Here is a 15,144-nt window from a genome sequence, read left to right on the forward strand (position 1 = left end):
TGGTATGTTCACCCTGTTCTCCTGATTGGCCCAGAGGAGACGGGGCTTTTCTCATAATGAGAGAAACATTAACATTCACTCATCTGCTCATTAGATTCCAGTGACCTGCTACACAAGCGTTAGATGTTTTTGTGTGGGTGTGTGCACTCAGCTTTGATAATGTATTATGGTTCCACACAGCAGAAACTTCCGCCCCCTCAACACTGGGCTTTGTACATGGCTAATGGTTTTGATTCTTTGTAAGTCAAGCCAAATATTCATAAAACTATAACTGAGCTAGTATTAAGAATGCAGGGTGTTAAGGGTCATAGTGACATGTCACGCCAAATAGACCCAACATACGGCAAAGAATTATTTTTTTTTCATTGTATTAATGTTTATTTTCAGTTTAAATTTATTTATTTTTTTAATCTGAAGATGTTTGATTTGTTTTGGTGAAAAATATACTTTTTTGTGTTTGCAGGTCAGAGCCAATGATGCTGACACTGGAACAAATGGAGAGATAGACTACAGCTTCTATCAAGTATCTGAGACTGTCCAGAGGCTTCTGCGAATCGACCGCTCAACTGGTATCATTTACGTCAAAGGAATGGTGGACAGAGAAGACACTAGCTTTCTCAAGTTCTTTGTTGTTGCCAGAGATCGTGGACCTAATCCCAAGAGTTCCAAAGTCTTAGTGACTATCATTTTCAAGGACCAAAATGACAATGCGCCAGCAATAGAGATCCGGGGTATTGGGTTGCTAATTCACCAGGACAGTGTGGCTAATATCTCAGAAGACATGCCAGTTGGTACGCCAGTAGCACTGGTGCAGGTGTCAGACAGTGACGAGGGGGAAAATGCTGTGGTGACATGTGTGGTTGCTGGTGATGTCCCATTCGAACTCCAACCTGCTAGTGAGTCAGCCAATGATCGGAAGAGAAAATACTTCCTGAAAACAACTACTCTCCTGGATTATGAACGTATTAAGGATTACAGAATTGAAATAGTTGCTGTGGATTCTGGTAACCCAGCTCTGTCAAGCACCAATTCTCTTAAAGTTCAGGTCACAGACGTGAATGACAACACCCCAACATTTTCACCGCCATTGCTTGAAGTTGACTTTGCAGAGGGTAACCAGCCAGGGGACAAGGTGCTAGATGTTGTGGCCACTGATGCAGATAGTGGTATCAATGCAGAGATGATTTATAGCATAATTGAGCCCTCAGCTACCCGGCTTTTTGAAGTTGATGCCCACTCTGGGGAGGTCCGTGTGAAAAATACACTGGATCGAGAGGAGGTTGAGCGGTATGAGTTCCACATTGCAGCTGCTGATAAGGGCCTTCCAAGTAAAACTGGAACTGCAACAGTGGTAGTAAATGTTTTAGACCGCAATGACAATGAACCCAAATTCATGCTTAATGGCTATAGCTTTTCTGTCATTGAGAACATGCTTCCACTAAATCCTGTTGGTGTAGTGACTGTTACTGATGCCGATAAAGGAGAGAATTCCAGAGTGACACTGTTTGTAGATCCAGATAATGGCAAATTTGTGATCCAAAATGGCACAGGAACTATCCTCTCAAGCATTTCATTTGACCGTGAAAAAGAAAGCACCTACAGTTTTCGTTTAAAGGCTGTGGACGGTGGAGAACCACCACGGTACTCCTACGTTGGAGTGACTATTAATGTTCTGGATGAGAATGACAATGCCCCCTATGTTACCAAACCATCCAACTCATCCTACACCTACCTGACACCTGTCACACCTCCAGAAACACGCGTGGAAGTGGTTGAAGCAGAGGACATTGATGCTGGACCTAATGCTGAGCTGTACTATTCCATCACGGGAGGAAACCCTTACGGCCTTTTCCAAATCTCACCCACAAGTGGTGAGATCACACTGGCAAAGGAATTCTCTGGCAAGCACAATGGGCTTCACCGACTTGTTGTGAGGGTCAGTGATCGCGGCAAACCTCCTCGCCACACAACAGCATTAGTCCATGTGTTTGTGAATGAAACCAAATCCAATGTGTCTCTCATTGAGGCACTGGTTGGTCACAGTCTTTACACACCCCTGGACAGAGACATTGCAGGAGACCCGAACTACGCCTACAGTCAGCATACCAATATAATGTATGGCATTCTTGCAGGTGTTGCTGTCGTAATTCTGGTCATTGTAGCAGTGGTGTTCATTAGACACCACCTGCAGAAAGATACTAAGAGTGGTTACCAAGCTGGCAAGAAGGAGAGTAAGGATCTTTATACGCCCAAGCAGGGTCCAAAAAATGGGAAGGGAAAAAAGAGCAAAAAGCCAAAAGCTCCAAAACCCACCAAACCATTGGAAGAGGATGAGGAGGCCAGTCTGCAGAAAGGTCTAAAGTTTAACCTTATTGATGAAGTCACCGACAGCCCCAGAATTCATCTGCCTCTTAACTACCCACCTGGAAGCCCTGACCTGGGCCGTCACTACAGGTCCAACTCTCCTTTGCCATCTATTCAGCTACAACCACAATCACCCTCTGCCTCCAAGAAACACCAAGCTGTTCAGGACCTCCCTGCAACCAACACCTTCGTTGGGACAGGCGACAACAACTCCACAGGATCGGATCAATATTCGGATTACAGCTACAAGGGCAACCCACCCAAATACAACAACAAACAGGTAGGAGAATATGCAAACATGACAATGTACCACAGGGAAAACATCTATTGGACCAGCCAGTTGTGTTAGACATGCTTGGACTTACATGGCACTGTGTTATTCCACCAAAGCCTCACTGATTCGCTTGCAGAGCATCCCTCTTTTAAATGGCTTTCTTCATGTTATTTTAAGTTTGTTCTGTTCACTATGTCCATTTTGTTCCATTATGCTTTTTTGTTCAGTATGGACAGTGCAAAAATATGAAGGAACACGTTAAGGATTGACCAAATATGGGTTTCGGAATCTGGTGACCAAACATTTGTAGAGTGAACATAAAACAGGATTTTTAAGTTGTTTCTTTTTTGTATTTGTTTTCTTTTTTTTCTTAAACAGATGTTAAAATGAGGAAAGCAGTCCACATTTGTTAGTCTCAGGCCCCTTACAATACTACATTGGATATATTGCTCAAAGGTTTCTCCTCCAATTATGCTTTTCTTCATGCATGCTAAACTTTGGTTATATAACCAGAAATTTCCAAAGATCAGATATGTAAGAAGAAAATAGTGCGAACTTAATATCCAAATCTTTGTTAGAGCCTTGATGAAAAAACTCCCTTTACACATTTAAACAGCATTAAAACCAAATGTGTTTTCTTTTTCACTCCTGTTTCTCTTATTGCTAGGTGTTTTTTCTTCAAACTTCGGAACATATTAAGCAAGTAGAGCATGTGAATGAGCAAATAAAATACATCATTTAAAAACATGGAGTTTTTTTTATATATATTTAGCAGAGCATTGTTTAAGCTAATAGAATCTCTGTTTGAATGTATTGTAGGTAATGCAAGTGTTATTGCCACAGGAAAAAAACGGAGGAGGAAAATTATGATTGAAACAAATATCTAGAGTAATGTAGTTGGGGCCTGACATCTTACTTTAACATCTAAGAATAGATCAAAGGTATTCATTTGTGAAAATCCCATGCAGGTTTACGCTGGGATACTTTTTGTTTTAATTTATTTTGTCTTGTGTTTGGCATCTCTCTTTTTTTTTGTGCAAATGGTTAAATGAAGGAAGTTGCCTGTTTTTCTTGATTTGTTGTATTTTAAATCTTGAGTTCTTCCTGTGGCTGTTGTAGGCTTCTTCACACTGACAACCTCATTAGGTCTGATTTTTGTTCCGTTTCCTTTTATTTCTGGAGAGTTTACTCTTAATGGTTAAACTCTCAAGGTATAAAGCTGCTCTTTATCACCAGATCAGCTTGTTGAAGTGTGACAAAGAGAGAAAGTGAATTCTATCATTTTTTTGGGGGGGGGGGGTTATAATTGTTTCTAGGCTTTCTTTGGCCAGGAACCTCACTGGCTAAGGAGCACTTCAGAGTGTTTCCATCCAGTTTAGACCAATTTAAGTTAATTCTAGCTTTGTCAGGGAGCCAGGTAGAAAAAGAAAAGGTAGCAAGAAGAAAAGGAATAGAGATGCAGGGCTGTAAAAAGCCCCTACAGTATGAAGGAGGTACACTAAGACTAAATGCAACCGTATCATAATCTTTGCACTTCCTGTCAAGTTGGCTGAAATACTACTTTTAATTTTGCTGCGTTCCCAATCACTGGGGGGGAAAAGCCAATTGTTTGCACAGATTAATGACAGGTAATTATCTGGGAGCTCTTGCCTTTTTTTTTTTTTACCCAGAGTGCCTTGCTCCTTTCTATTTAATGTAAGAAAGAAAAAAGAAAAAAAAAACGAGGGCTGAAGTGGTGGTCACTAATTGCGTGACTGTGACAAGCACTCGTAACAAACTGCTGTCACGTGACTTTACTTTGATGGACTTGGCTGCTGTGAATGCTAAACTGTGACATGCACTGTTTAAAACCCACAGAGACAATCTCATTATGTTGTCGTAGTCATGTTCAGCCTGTACATACATGTGAAAGATGTGTCAAATTGTTTGTTTCAATTTTTATTTTATTTGTGGTTTTCCATCTGTTGTTTGTTTTTCGTTGCATCATTACTGTGTGATGTGTGTGAGCCTAACCAGGGCATGTCATTGTTCATCCCTGCTTTTTTAAAAAGTTCTGTTCACCGTGTGAAGCCCAAAACCAAAGACTCACGTGTACACACACCCATAGGCACGTTTTCATTTTCATTGCCATTTCACAGTCAAGTTCAGTATATATGAAGCCGACGCCACGGATCTGTTTATTGGTTGGTCAGTGTTGGCAGTTTTACAAATTTTGTACAGTGTTTTATGATGTTTTTTACAGATAAAAGCAGATTTTATTTCAATAAAAATGTTGCTAAAACCCTATTATGACGCTCTTTGTGCATTCACTGGGTTTTTGATGTGGGCTGGTTGAAACAGGGACCAAACGGTTGAAAAAGGTACAGTATCCCATTTTCCACTCCATCCTTCAGACATGGAGAGAAAATATATTTGATGGATATCTGTTACATTAATTTTTTTATTTTAGCTTGCACTAAAAATAAGTTGCTAAATGATAGAATTTTCATTAGTCTTTCTTTTTGGTTTGCAGGAAATTTTTGAGAAATAATATGACAAAGACTATGAAAAATATGTGTTGATTCGTGTATGTTAAAACCTCTACCTCTATTTAAAAATGACTTGTTTTTATATAATATAGTGTTTTAGAAAATAAATCTGGTATCGACTGAAAAAGCCTGCTTGTTCCCACAACTGGAATCATTTTCACAATGGCTTTACTTAGCCATTAGGTAACATTTCTGAAATAGATCATCATGTAAAAATTTTAATTGAAAAAATAAGTAATACAACTTCAAATATTACTAGTTGGATATGTCTCAGATATAGATATATCATAGATATGCCTTTGATCTATTATCTTGGCAAAGCCAACCAGTCAAAAAGTTGCATAAATGAGATTTGTGCTAAAGAAACAAGACTAGGATATTGGTATCTCAAAACAATGAGATCATTGTTGAATATTCCCCTTGGTAAAATAAGCATAAGATGATGATTATGTTTTTGACATAATATCATTAACCACTTCTCTTTTGGGATAAATAGAAGTATATTTACGCAATGCATAGTTTAAGGATCCAAGGGGTTGTTGTGACAGAGGTAGATCCAAGATATAGGCTGAGATCGGGGAGATAATCAGCTAGGCCGTAATCTGGTTTATATTCTTTCTGTTTCATGCTTCACGCCTTGATATGGAAAGATAGAAAATCACCTTCCTTTATAAACAATTAAGGAAGCATAGGAAGCCATAGCTCAATGTATTTCAATAAACAATCACAACATTTGGTCATTTCTTAGACACTCTCAAATAAATCCATTAATATCTAGAAACATTAAACAAACTGTTGAGATAGTTTCAAGTTTCTCCCAAACCTTTTGCTGTTTTTCTACCCATTCCTAACAAAACAGCTCTTTCAATTGTGGATCTTATGTTTGTTTTCTCAGAGTTATGAGCAGATCAGAATGCAAACTCCCACATTTATCAGTTTATTATCTCACACATTCCCATCAATATCGATTCAGTCTTACTGTGTGAGAAAGTATTTATTGTTCAGGTAACAGCAGTTCAAGGTAAACTGGTAAGCAAACAAAAAAGACCGAGAGACGTGACGAAACTGGACCCTATGGCCAGTTGATAGAAGCAAGCCAACCAACTGATCTTTGACAAACTGCCTGAAACCAGTTAAGTATGTTTTCTCTCCATTGACACACAGTTAATCCTTTGTGTTTGTCACTGTAAACCCACACCTGCCTACCTGCTGGTATGTTGCCGGCACACATGCTGTCTCTTCAGACTCTAAACGCCAGGCCCTCGCTTGGCTTTAAACCGATCTGAGATGAAAACATCCCCCAAGCAGGTGCCGGACCTGCTGGTGGAGGTCACTGGGGTCAAATATCACTCAAGAAGAGCTATTTAGCAGCCAGGATTGAGAAGGTCAAAGGTTAATAACACACTCCACGTCCCCTCCCTCAGTCTGAACTTCACATTAACAGTCAGACAGCGTCATTCTTGCTTTTTACACTTTGCAATTTGTCCGTCTCTATGGCAACATGGCCAGTGTGTGTGCGCTGACTGACCTCACTCCCGTTCATCTGCTGCTTTTTTCCTCTCAATCTAACACAATACCTGCTTCAATGGTAAGCTCTGCCCTTTGGACGAAAAGAGTGTGTGTGAGTGTGTTTGTTGCCTGTCATTCAGTTAATATTAACTCTAAGCTTGGGATTTGTTTTACTCTCTACATTTACTCTCTACATTTACTCTGCATTGTATTAATGCATTCAATACAATGCAGCACATGCCTTTTTTTTATAGAGTAGGTATATCAGGTTCTAAAGTTGGGGATCGAAATGAACCTCACAGAGACATTCTCAGTCGAGGCTGCAGATAACAAACACTTCAGAACATGAAAAGTTAAAACATGATAAGTATCTGTAAACATCTTCATCAAGACATAGGACACTCTTTGAAACCAGTATCTGCTTTTCTTGTATAACCAGCATATCTCTAGTATCATGGCCACAATCGGCTGCTTGGAGAAGGACAGGAGACTTCCGGCTGTTTCTAATAATTTTTTTCCAGATCTGCGTTCTTATCAGTTGTTTAATGGAAAACTTGCTGAGCGAGATAATTTTTCACCAAAACCAGGCGGGTTAAAGGGTGGCATTAGTATGTGATTTGAGGACTTTGAGTATAGTCTTTGTTATGTAAAAAAAAATGATGGGGAGCAGTTGGCTGCCATTTTGTGGTGCCCGGAGAGCTGTGCGGGATTAAGGGTCTTGCTCAGGAACTAAGAGTGCAGGCTTTGGGGATCGAGTACTTGCAACCTTCTCAGAGCATAAACGTACTGCTCTAACCACTTGTCCAACATTCCCCACATGAATGATGCACAGCTCTTAAAACCTTTTCCAAAGTAAAATATCTGTTTAACTAAGTACTGTTAAATAAATGTCATTAGAACAGATGATCCTCAGTTTAAATCCAGCTGTCTGGTGAATTTCCCAGATGTTAATTAGACAACATGAAGACCAAGAAACATAGTATGACAGCAGTCATGCTGTTCAGATTCGAACATCTGCCTTAAATCATTATAATCCATAATCCAAAAATAAAAAAGAATATGGCATACAATTACAGCGAAACTGGCATTCCACTTAAACTAACAGACTAGATAAAGAAAGGATTAACAGGTAAAGAAGTCAAGATCTTAACATTACAGAGCTCAGGTATCAGAATCTGTTTAGTAGAAATGCTTTTCAACACTTGAAACAAGTCACCCAGATGTCATCTCTGGAATTTTCAATGACCAATATAGGAGAGACCAAAGCATGTTGAAGAAGTGAAGGCAGATCAGGTCCACATTAAAATTCTGTGCTATTTCAAAAACACTTTGAGTAAACAACTGGCTCAGGAAATTCCTACTTTAAAGCATGGTGATGGCAGCATGTTGCCTTAGGAATACATTTCAGCTGATGGGCCAATGGAGCAGGTAAATACAGACAGAAATGTAAAGCAAAACTACAGATTTTCCATTGTTGGTACTATATCTGCATATATGTACGACTTCATCTTAGCATTTCAAGATGCTCTGTATTCAGCACCACACTGAGCATCATACATTTAACATTACACTTTCAGTACTTTTCATGTGGGAGGTGGAGGGAAGATGGAAACTGATATCAGTCAGAGTGACCTTTTCATTCCAGCATATAAGTATGCACAACCTTAATGTCAGACACATACAAATCCAATAAAGTGCATTTATGATTGTGACTGTGATGTGACAAAATGTGCATGCAGCATTTAGTTTTCTGCAGCTTTATGTACTTCTGAAGTGACTCGCAAAGCTAAAGTTACTTCGGATGAATAGTTGAATCCACCAAATCTGTTAAGAGACCAAACTTCCTGAACTGTTTTTATTGCTCATCTGCATAGTCGCTACAACAGCTGCCTTCAATTTAACACCACAACCACTAAAGATTTTTTCTCACGCCATTGGTTCAGAGGCGCAGAGCTAAACTCAGTGTTTGCCATAAAGCAAATATTTCCGTCTGGGTTCCTTGGTAAAGATTTTCATAAATCATGCCAAGAATTTTGGTAACTTCTACACATATAGATGCCTGGTGGGTGAAAACATTCTTTGGATGGTAAATTAATGTGAACAGCAGCTAATGTCTGAAAGGAGCCAAACCCAAAAAAATCAGGGACACATTGGCTGGCCAACGGCTTAAAAATAATACCTATCCTTGAGACATGTAGACAAAAGAGAGAGAGAGAAAAAAAACCTCCAAAAACCACAGAACCCTCCCCTTCCTCAATCTGTAGATCCAGTCAGCTTCAATTATGACGATCCTGACACACCCTTAAAAACCAGATGGAAATCTGGTTTTCATTGTGATTGATGAGTTGTTGCAACCCTAAATACTTTATAATTTGCTGGTTAAATTGCAGTTATAATACACTAGTGGATAGCTGATTTTAAAAGAGTAATTTTAATGATTAACATGTGTCCCTGCAGTTTGACAGACAGAGACTTCCTGTTTGTCTTTGCTGCACAGCCTTTTGTCAGAATATGGACTGGAAATGGCACCCATCAGGCGGACAACTTGCAGCTCTGCCCCCTACCCCTCTGAGAAAATTACTGTAATTTAACAGCAGCAGTAAGAATAGACTGCTACCAGTTATCATCAGTCGTGACAGAAAGGAAATGGTAAAAGAAAAAAAAGATAGATAATGTCACATTATTCATGTTTAGGCATGTATCAGAGACATCCCACTGTGAAATACATTAAGTATAATTTACTTTTTAAATAGGGTGCAAACTCATAAAACACATTTTTGTCAAGTTTGACTTTTCTATTTCTAAGTTCATTACTGTAAGATCACTTTTTTAAACATACCCAATGTACTTTCAACAGAAATGCCAAAGTCTTGGCTAAATCTTTCTTCATTCAAGCACAGTCAAATTTACAAGAACTTGAATTCATAAGTTAAGAAACCACAGACACAACCCCCCCACTCCCACCCCAAAAGATCCCAAAACTACAAATCTCTCTCTCATAGGTGGCTCGAAAAAACAACCAACCAGTAAATCTGCTGAAAGCGGAGATCTCCAGACACTCAATCAAGAGCAAAATAAAATAGTAGAATAATCAACAGCTTTTGAAATACATAATGAAATAAAGCTTACATGGATCTCCCCACCCATGTTCTAAATCACTGCGACACTGCTATGTTAGCCAAACCACCATGCCGCCAAAGTCTCTCCCACCAGCTTCATCCGCAATAGTTTCCTTATTTTACCCTGTAGCAAAGAGTTCATTGGGCTTTAGTAGAAGTGCTTAAGATTGCATGTCCTGCATTTGTCATTCTATATTCTGATTGTTTGGAGTTACATACATGTAATGGGTATAACTCTATTTTACTGGCTTTGCGGTTAAAAGACCACTCCTTTGTGAAAACTGACCATGCAGATATGTTTTCAAAACATATCTGCAACAATTATTTTAAATGAGATAATGAGAGCTGAGTTTTAGATGAACTGGATGCTGCATTTCATGGTTCCATTCTAGTCTAATTTTACACATAACCTCTGAATAAATAACTTTAATGAAAGATCAGGTTTACTAAATCCAGTTACAGTATATACTGCTCAGGTTGACGTCTCCAAACCTGCACACCATCGCAGATTTTAAAGAAATCAATACATTTGAAATGAACTATTTACTTTCTTGGAAATGTAAGGCGTAAGGCAGTTTGTTATTTTCATATCTATTTAAAGATGTCCCGTGTTATTAAACTTTGTATTTCAGGGATCACCAAAGTAAAAAAAAAAAAAAATATGTGACATCAACATAAACCGAGGCAAGTTAAGTCATTGTTGCACTCCTGCAGTTAGTTTGTCTGGTAACTCCTGGCGAGGCTCGCACTGTCACATGTTTTCTCCATTTGTGGATAATGGCTCTCATGTGTTTGATGGAATTCCAAAGCCGAAGAAATTCCTTTGTGACCCATTTTAGACTAATAAATGTAAAACCAGAGAGCTTTTAGCCAACGTCATTTTGTCAGCCTTGATCCACTCAAACCATTTCAAAGAACAAACATTTTTAACAAAGTAATGGATTGTCATTAGAGGTTTGGAAGCAGCCTTGGTTGGATGTAACCTCATAAAAATTTCAACTCAGGAATGTCAACTTTCTCCACATGTTAGAACAGGTAAAAGATGGACATACATCTCAGAGTGCACACAGTGATGAAGGAGATTGGGAGAGGGTGGAAAACAACAAAGAAGCCTTTGTGACACACACACACCATCAGAGACCCACATAATGTTCCCTATATCACACATGTTCCTAAACCCGGCCATCACTCAACACAATGTGATCTTCTCAACCCTGACTGTGTGTTTGTGCTCATATAAAAGAACAGTTGATGTACGTCTGACAGTTGGAGAAGCACCTCCACTGGAGACTTAGATGAAACACACGTAAATGCATGAATCCAGCTGTTACTTTAAAACTTAGTTCACATGAGCTCAGCTGCTTCACCTCTTTTAGTTTAGCAGGAGCAGGTTGAGCAGCGCTGTTGTTGAGACATCTGAGGCAGGGATGCTGTCAGCTGCAGAGGCCACAAACAAACCTCTGAAATGTAATTTTGACAGCTGAAGACATTTGAGTTCCATGTTACTTTTGTTAATGTACTGTCAGTCAGAAATGATAAATCAGCCTTCCTGTTGACATGTGTTTTGATTGTGGGATACCTCCCACATGTCTGCAAGAAGTAAATTCACACTTTTGTTAAAGAGTAAGTGCCTCATTTACTTTATAACAAAAGGCACTCAGTATGATCAACTTTAATTCGCCGTTGGTCTATGTTTGGTTTCCATTTAAAGGAGTTTTGAGTAAAAGAATAATCTATTTGCAGTAATTTTGATATACTGATTACTTAACATTTTTAATTTGGGGGCTGTTTCTTTTTTTCAGAGTATTATATCTTTTCCAGCCTTATAATTGCTCAATTTAAATATGGCAATCTTAATAAAATATTTAACCAGTTATGAATGCTGGTAAGAAATCTAAATTTCTGGTGAAAATCATAGGTTTCAAAAATCCCCCTTTTTTAAAAATAAAGGATTTTAATACTTCACATTTGCTTAAAAAAGCAAAAACAAATACTTAATCAATCACACCGAGATTAGTAAAATAAATAAAATAAAAGAATACTGATGTGTATTGTTTCATGGAAATCTTTAACTTAATAAATAATGATGCAATTAAATAGAGTAATATAACATTGATAATATAATCACTCATGTGATTAATCTTTAAAAACACAAATGAGCTTATTGGATGGATATGTGTTAGTTTTGTTGTGTTTTTCGACAGAAAGGATGAAGGATAAAATTGGGAATTTATGGTGCAAAATGAATACTTTGATAACCGCTACTAGTTTATCTAGCATTGAAGAGCTGTTTTGTGTCCAATGGGCAAAGGAAGTTCAAAGAAAGGAGGGAACATTTGAGAAAATGTCAATTTCTCTCTCATAGCAGATAAAATTAGGCTAACTAATCATTTTATGAACAAACAGCAATAGTCTAAAATATCACAACAAAGCACCACAGAGAAAAGCAATCAAAATCTCTTTGTTATAAATAAATATTAAATTCCTACAAGCTGAATTTAAAGCCCCACTAAATTGAATAATTGATGGCAGTAATGCAACATAATTTTGTAACTACTCTGCTTTTCTAGCTTTGTGAAAAGGGGCTTACTTCCTAATCCAACAACAGATTCTAAGAATAGACGCACTTCATTTTACAGGCTTAAAATCCGCCGAGCTGAGATGCGGAGTAAGTGTTTGTTTGATTTAACTGCAGTCGCTGACGCAATAAGGGGCCATAAACACTTCCTGGCCCAGCTCTCTAACGTGCATCCTCAAAACATATATGTGGTACTAGAAAGACCATGCAAGGGAGAAGAAGTCAAGAAGGAGAATAATCTTGGGTTTATTTGAGCCTATTTTCCTGAAGGAGCTGAATCCTAGCCTTTTCTTCCACTCGCCCGTCTGTCTATTGTCTTGTTCCCCCGAGGCGCCGGGTGCCTTTGAGCCGCGAAAAATATTCAACGAGGCCATCAACTCATTTCTGTGTGTGTCATACAGAGCAAAGCAAACAAAAAAAAATCAAGAAATCAGATTTTTTTTTTGTGGTTGATTGTGCTCAGTGTATATATTTCTTCATGTCTTTGTTGTAATGCCACCTGTTCCAAAAAACATGAGTGAACTGGAACGGAAAGCCGCCCCAGGCTGCAACACAGAGGGATGAACAACCCAGTCGACAGCATACACATGGAGACGGGGTTCAGAAAAGAGTACGAAACAAAGGGGAGATGATGAACAAGAGAGCTTATTATCATGAATGTTGGTCGTGCATGAGAGCAGGTGGTGTAACTGCAGAGAGCAGGAGACTGCAGCCCCCCACATACTTACATACCTGTAGGCAGGGTCAGAGGTCATGCGTTGTACAGCTGTTCTGTACAGGAAGCTGCTGAACTCCATCACTGTACAGGAAAACACAGACAGGCTCTAAGATGACAGGTTATCAGTTCAGGTGCTGATCAGCCATCAATGTTCTCACTGTGACACTTTTTGAGTTGGTAAGGAAAAGAAGAGGAAGCTGAGTTCAAAAAGTTCACTCAGTCCCTAAATCTCAGGTGATGTGTAGCATGATTATGGTTCTGTGGATGGATGATAACATGATCTAATTAAAGCTCCCATCTTTTATAGTACTGACATTAAATTACACGACACACATGTGATTTAACACAGCCCATCTGTTCATTCAGAAATAACCCTCATAAGAACTGACTTAAGCTGTATGAACTGTATATCAATCCATTACAATTCAATTTGATTTAGTTAAGTTCAAATCAAAGAAATTCATTTAAAATGAATTTAGCTAACTGAATCAATCTTCTTTAGTTTATTCTAGTTCCCGTTAGATTAAACTGATTTGCTTTATTGTTATTCCAGAATAAGTATATGGTAAAACCTCCTTCCTAGGGGGGAACAGTGTGGCAAGCTTAATATAAACAGAAGGAAATTAATAAATAGCTCTTTTAGCGATGAATCAATGTTTTTAGAAATGATATTCATGAACATTACACATAAAAAGCTGTTAAGTATTTGATATATTCAAAAGAATTTTAAAGTTGAACACTTGGCAAAAGATCAGCCATTGTTTTATGTATATATATATATATATATATATATATATATATATATATATATATATATATATATATATATATATATATATATATATATATATATATATATATATTATTAATGAAATGTAATTGGAATGAGATTCATTTTAAAATACTAAGATTCTGCTTTCCTTTGTAAGGGGAGATGAGGAAGAAAAAAAAAAGGCCTCCAAGTCTGGCCCTTGTGAAGACATAAAAATATGATAAAAGATAATATAAGAATCCCAGAGCAAAGCTGCAGTGAGATCTAAAAATATGCTGATATTTTAGTGGGTGCTACACAGATTTATGCCTGCTGATTTGGTTCCTTTCGCTTGGCTGACAGGGGATTTATCAAAAGGGTAAGATGTTGACTGAGATTGCTGATGTTCAGGGTGTTGTCTGATTTTACTCCAGCTGAATCAAAAGAAATAACAGAGGGTGGAAGGCTTGTCTTGGTACTCCCAAATCTCACATTGTAATAATGAAGCAGAAGAGGCTGCAGGTGAGGAATTACGGTAATATAACCAATAGAAAAAAGTTCAATGATGACAAACGAACACCCATGTATAGTTTTCAGTATTTATCTGCAAAAATGTTCTGAACTTCTTTAAACTTGTGTTTCCATAGCTTAAAATTAGTACTGCAGTTCGAACTGGATGAGTTGCAGTATGGTATGCTATTCCTGAGCGATGGCAATGGAGAGCCGGAGATGAATAGATAGATGAGAGCTTTGACTGCATTAAGGTGGGTGTTGCTCTGGTTTGCTTTGGTAAGGAAGGAACTCAAACAAAAAGCAAAACTACTTCCTCATCTATATTTTAACACTAATCTGTGGCCATGCTATGTATGTGAATAATGACTGAACGAATGAGATCTTTAATAGAAGAACCTGAATACCTTCATCTATTGGATAGCAGGGCTCTGCCTTACAGAGCTCCAACATCCGGACTCATTCATGTCTCCCATTAGCATTTCTCTGAGTAAATCTGACTAAATGGACACCCAGACCAAGAATTTTCAATGAACTGGGTCAGAAAAATCCTTGGGATCATCAAGAAGAAAGAATTATTTTCTGCTTCTTTCTGTTAAAAGCACTTGGGCCCAAAAAGTCTAGATTTTTTTTGTTTGTTTCTACATCATGTTAAGCATATTCTATTTTGGACCTTAAATAGACTTAAATATTCACAAAAAGATGTAAATATGTCCAAATGAAGAAAAAGTCTGTTGATGATGCTCTTCATCCCAAATATAAGATTACAGCTGAAAGTATTCATAACAACACA

The 15,144-nt window shown here is 38.1% G+C and overlaps 1 protein-coding gene across 4 annotated transcripts in view; it reads left to right on the top strand.

Annotated features, from left to right (window-relative positions):
- The window catches only part of LOC119777306 (protocadherin-1-like), a 220,905-nt gene that overhangs the window by 19,069 nt on the left and 186,692 nt on the right, over positions 1-15,144 (top strand). For all 4 annotated transcript variants that reach the window (XM_038276130.1, XM_038276133.1, XM_038276132.1 and 1 more), the window contains exon 3: positions 464-2,644. In XM_038276130.1, coding sequence (XP_038132058.1) covers positions 464-2,644 — 2,181 coding nt within the window. The remainder of the gene's footprint in view (positions 1-463; positions 2,645-15,144) is intronic.

This window comes from Cyprinodon tularosa, unplaced genomic scaffold (genome assembly GCF_016077235.1).
Source record: "Cyprinodon tularosa strain WSP-4 unplaced genomic scaffold, ASM1607723v1 ctg122, whole genome shotgun sequence".
NCBI lineage: Eukaryota > Metazoa > Chordata > Actinopteri > Cyprinodontiformes > Cyprinodontidae > Cyprinodon > Cyprinodon tularosa.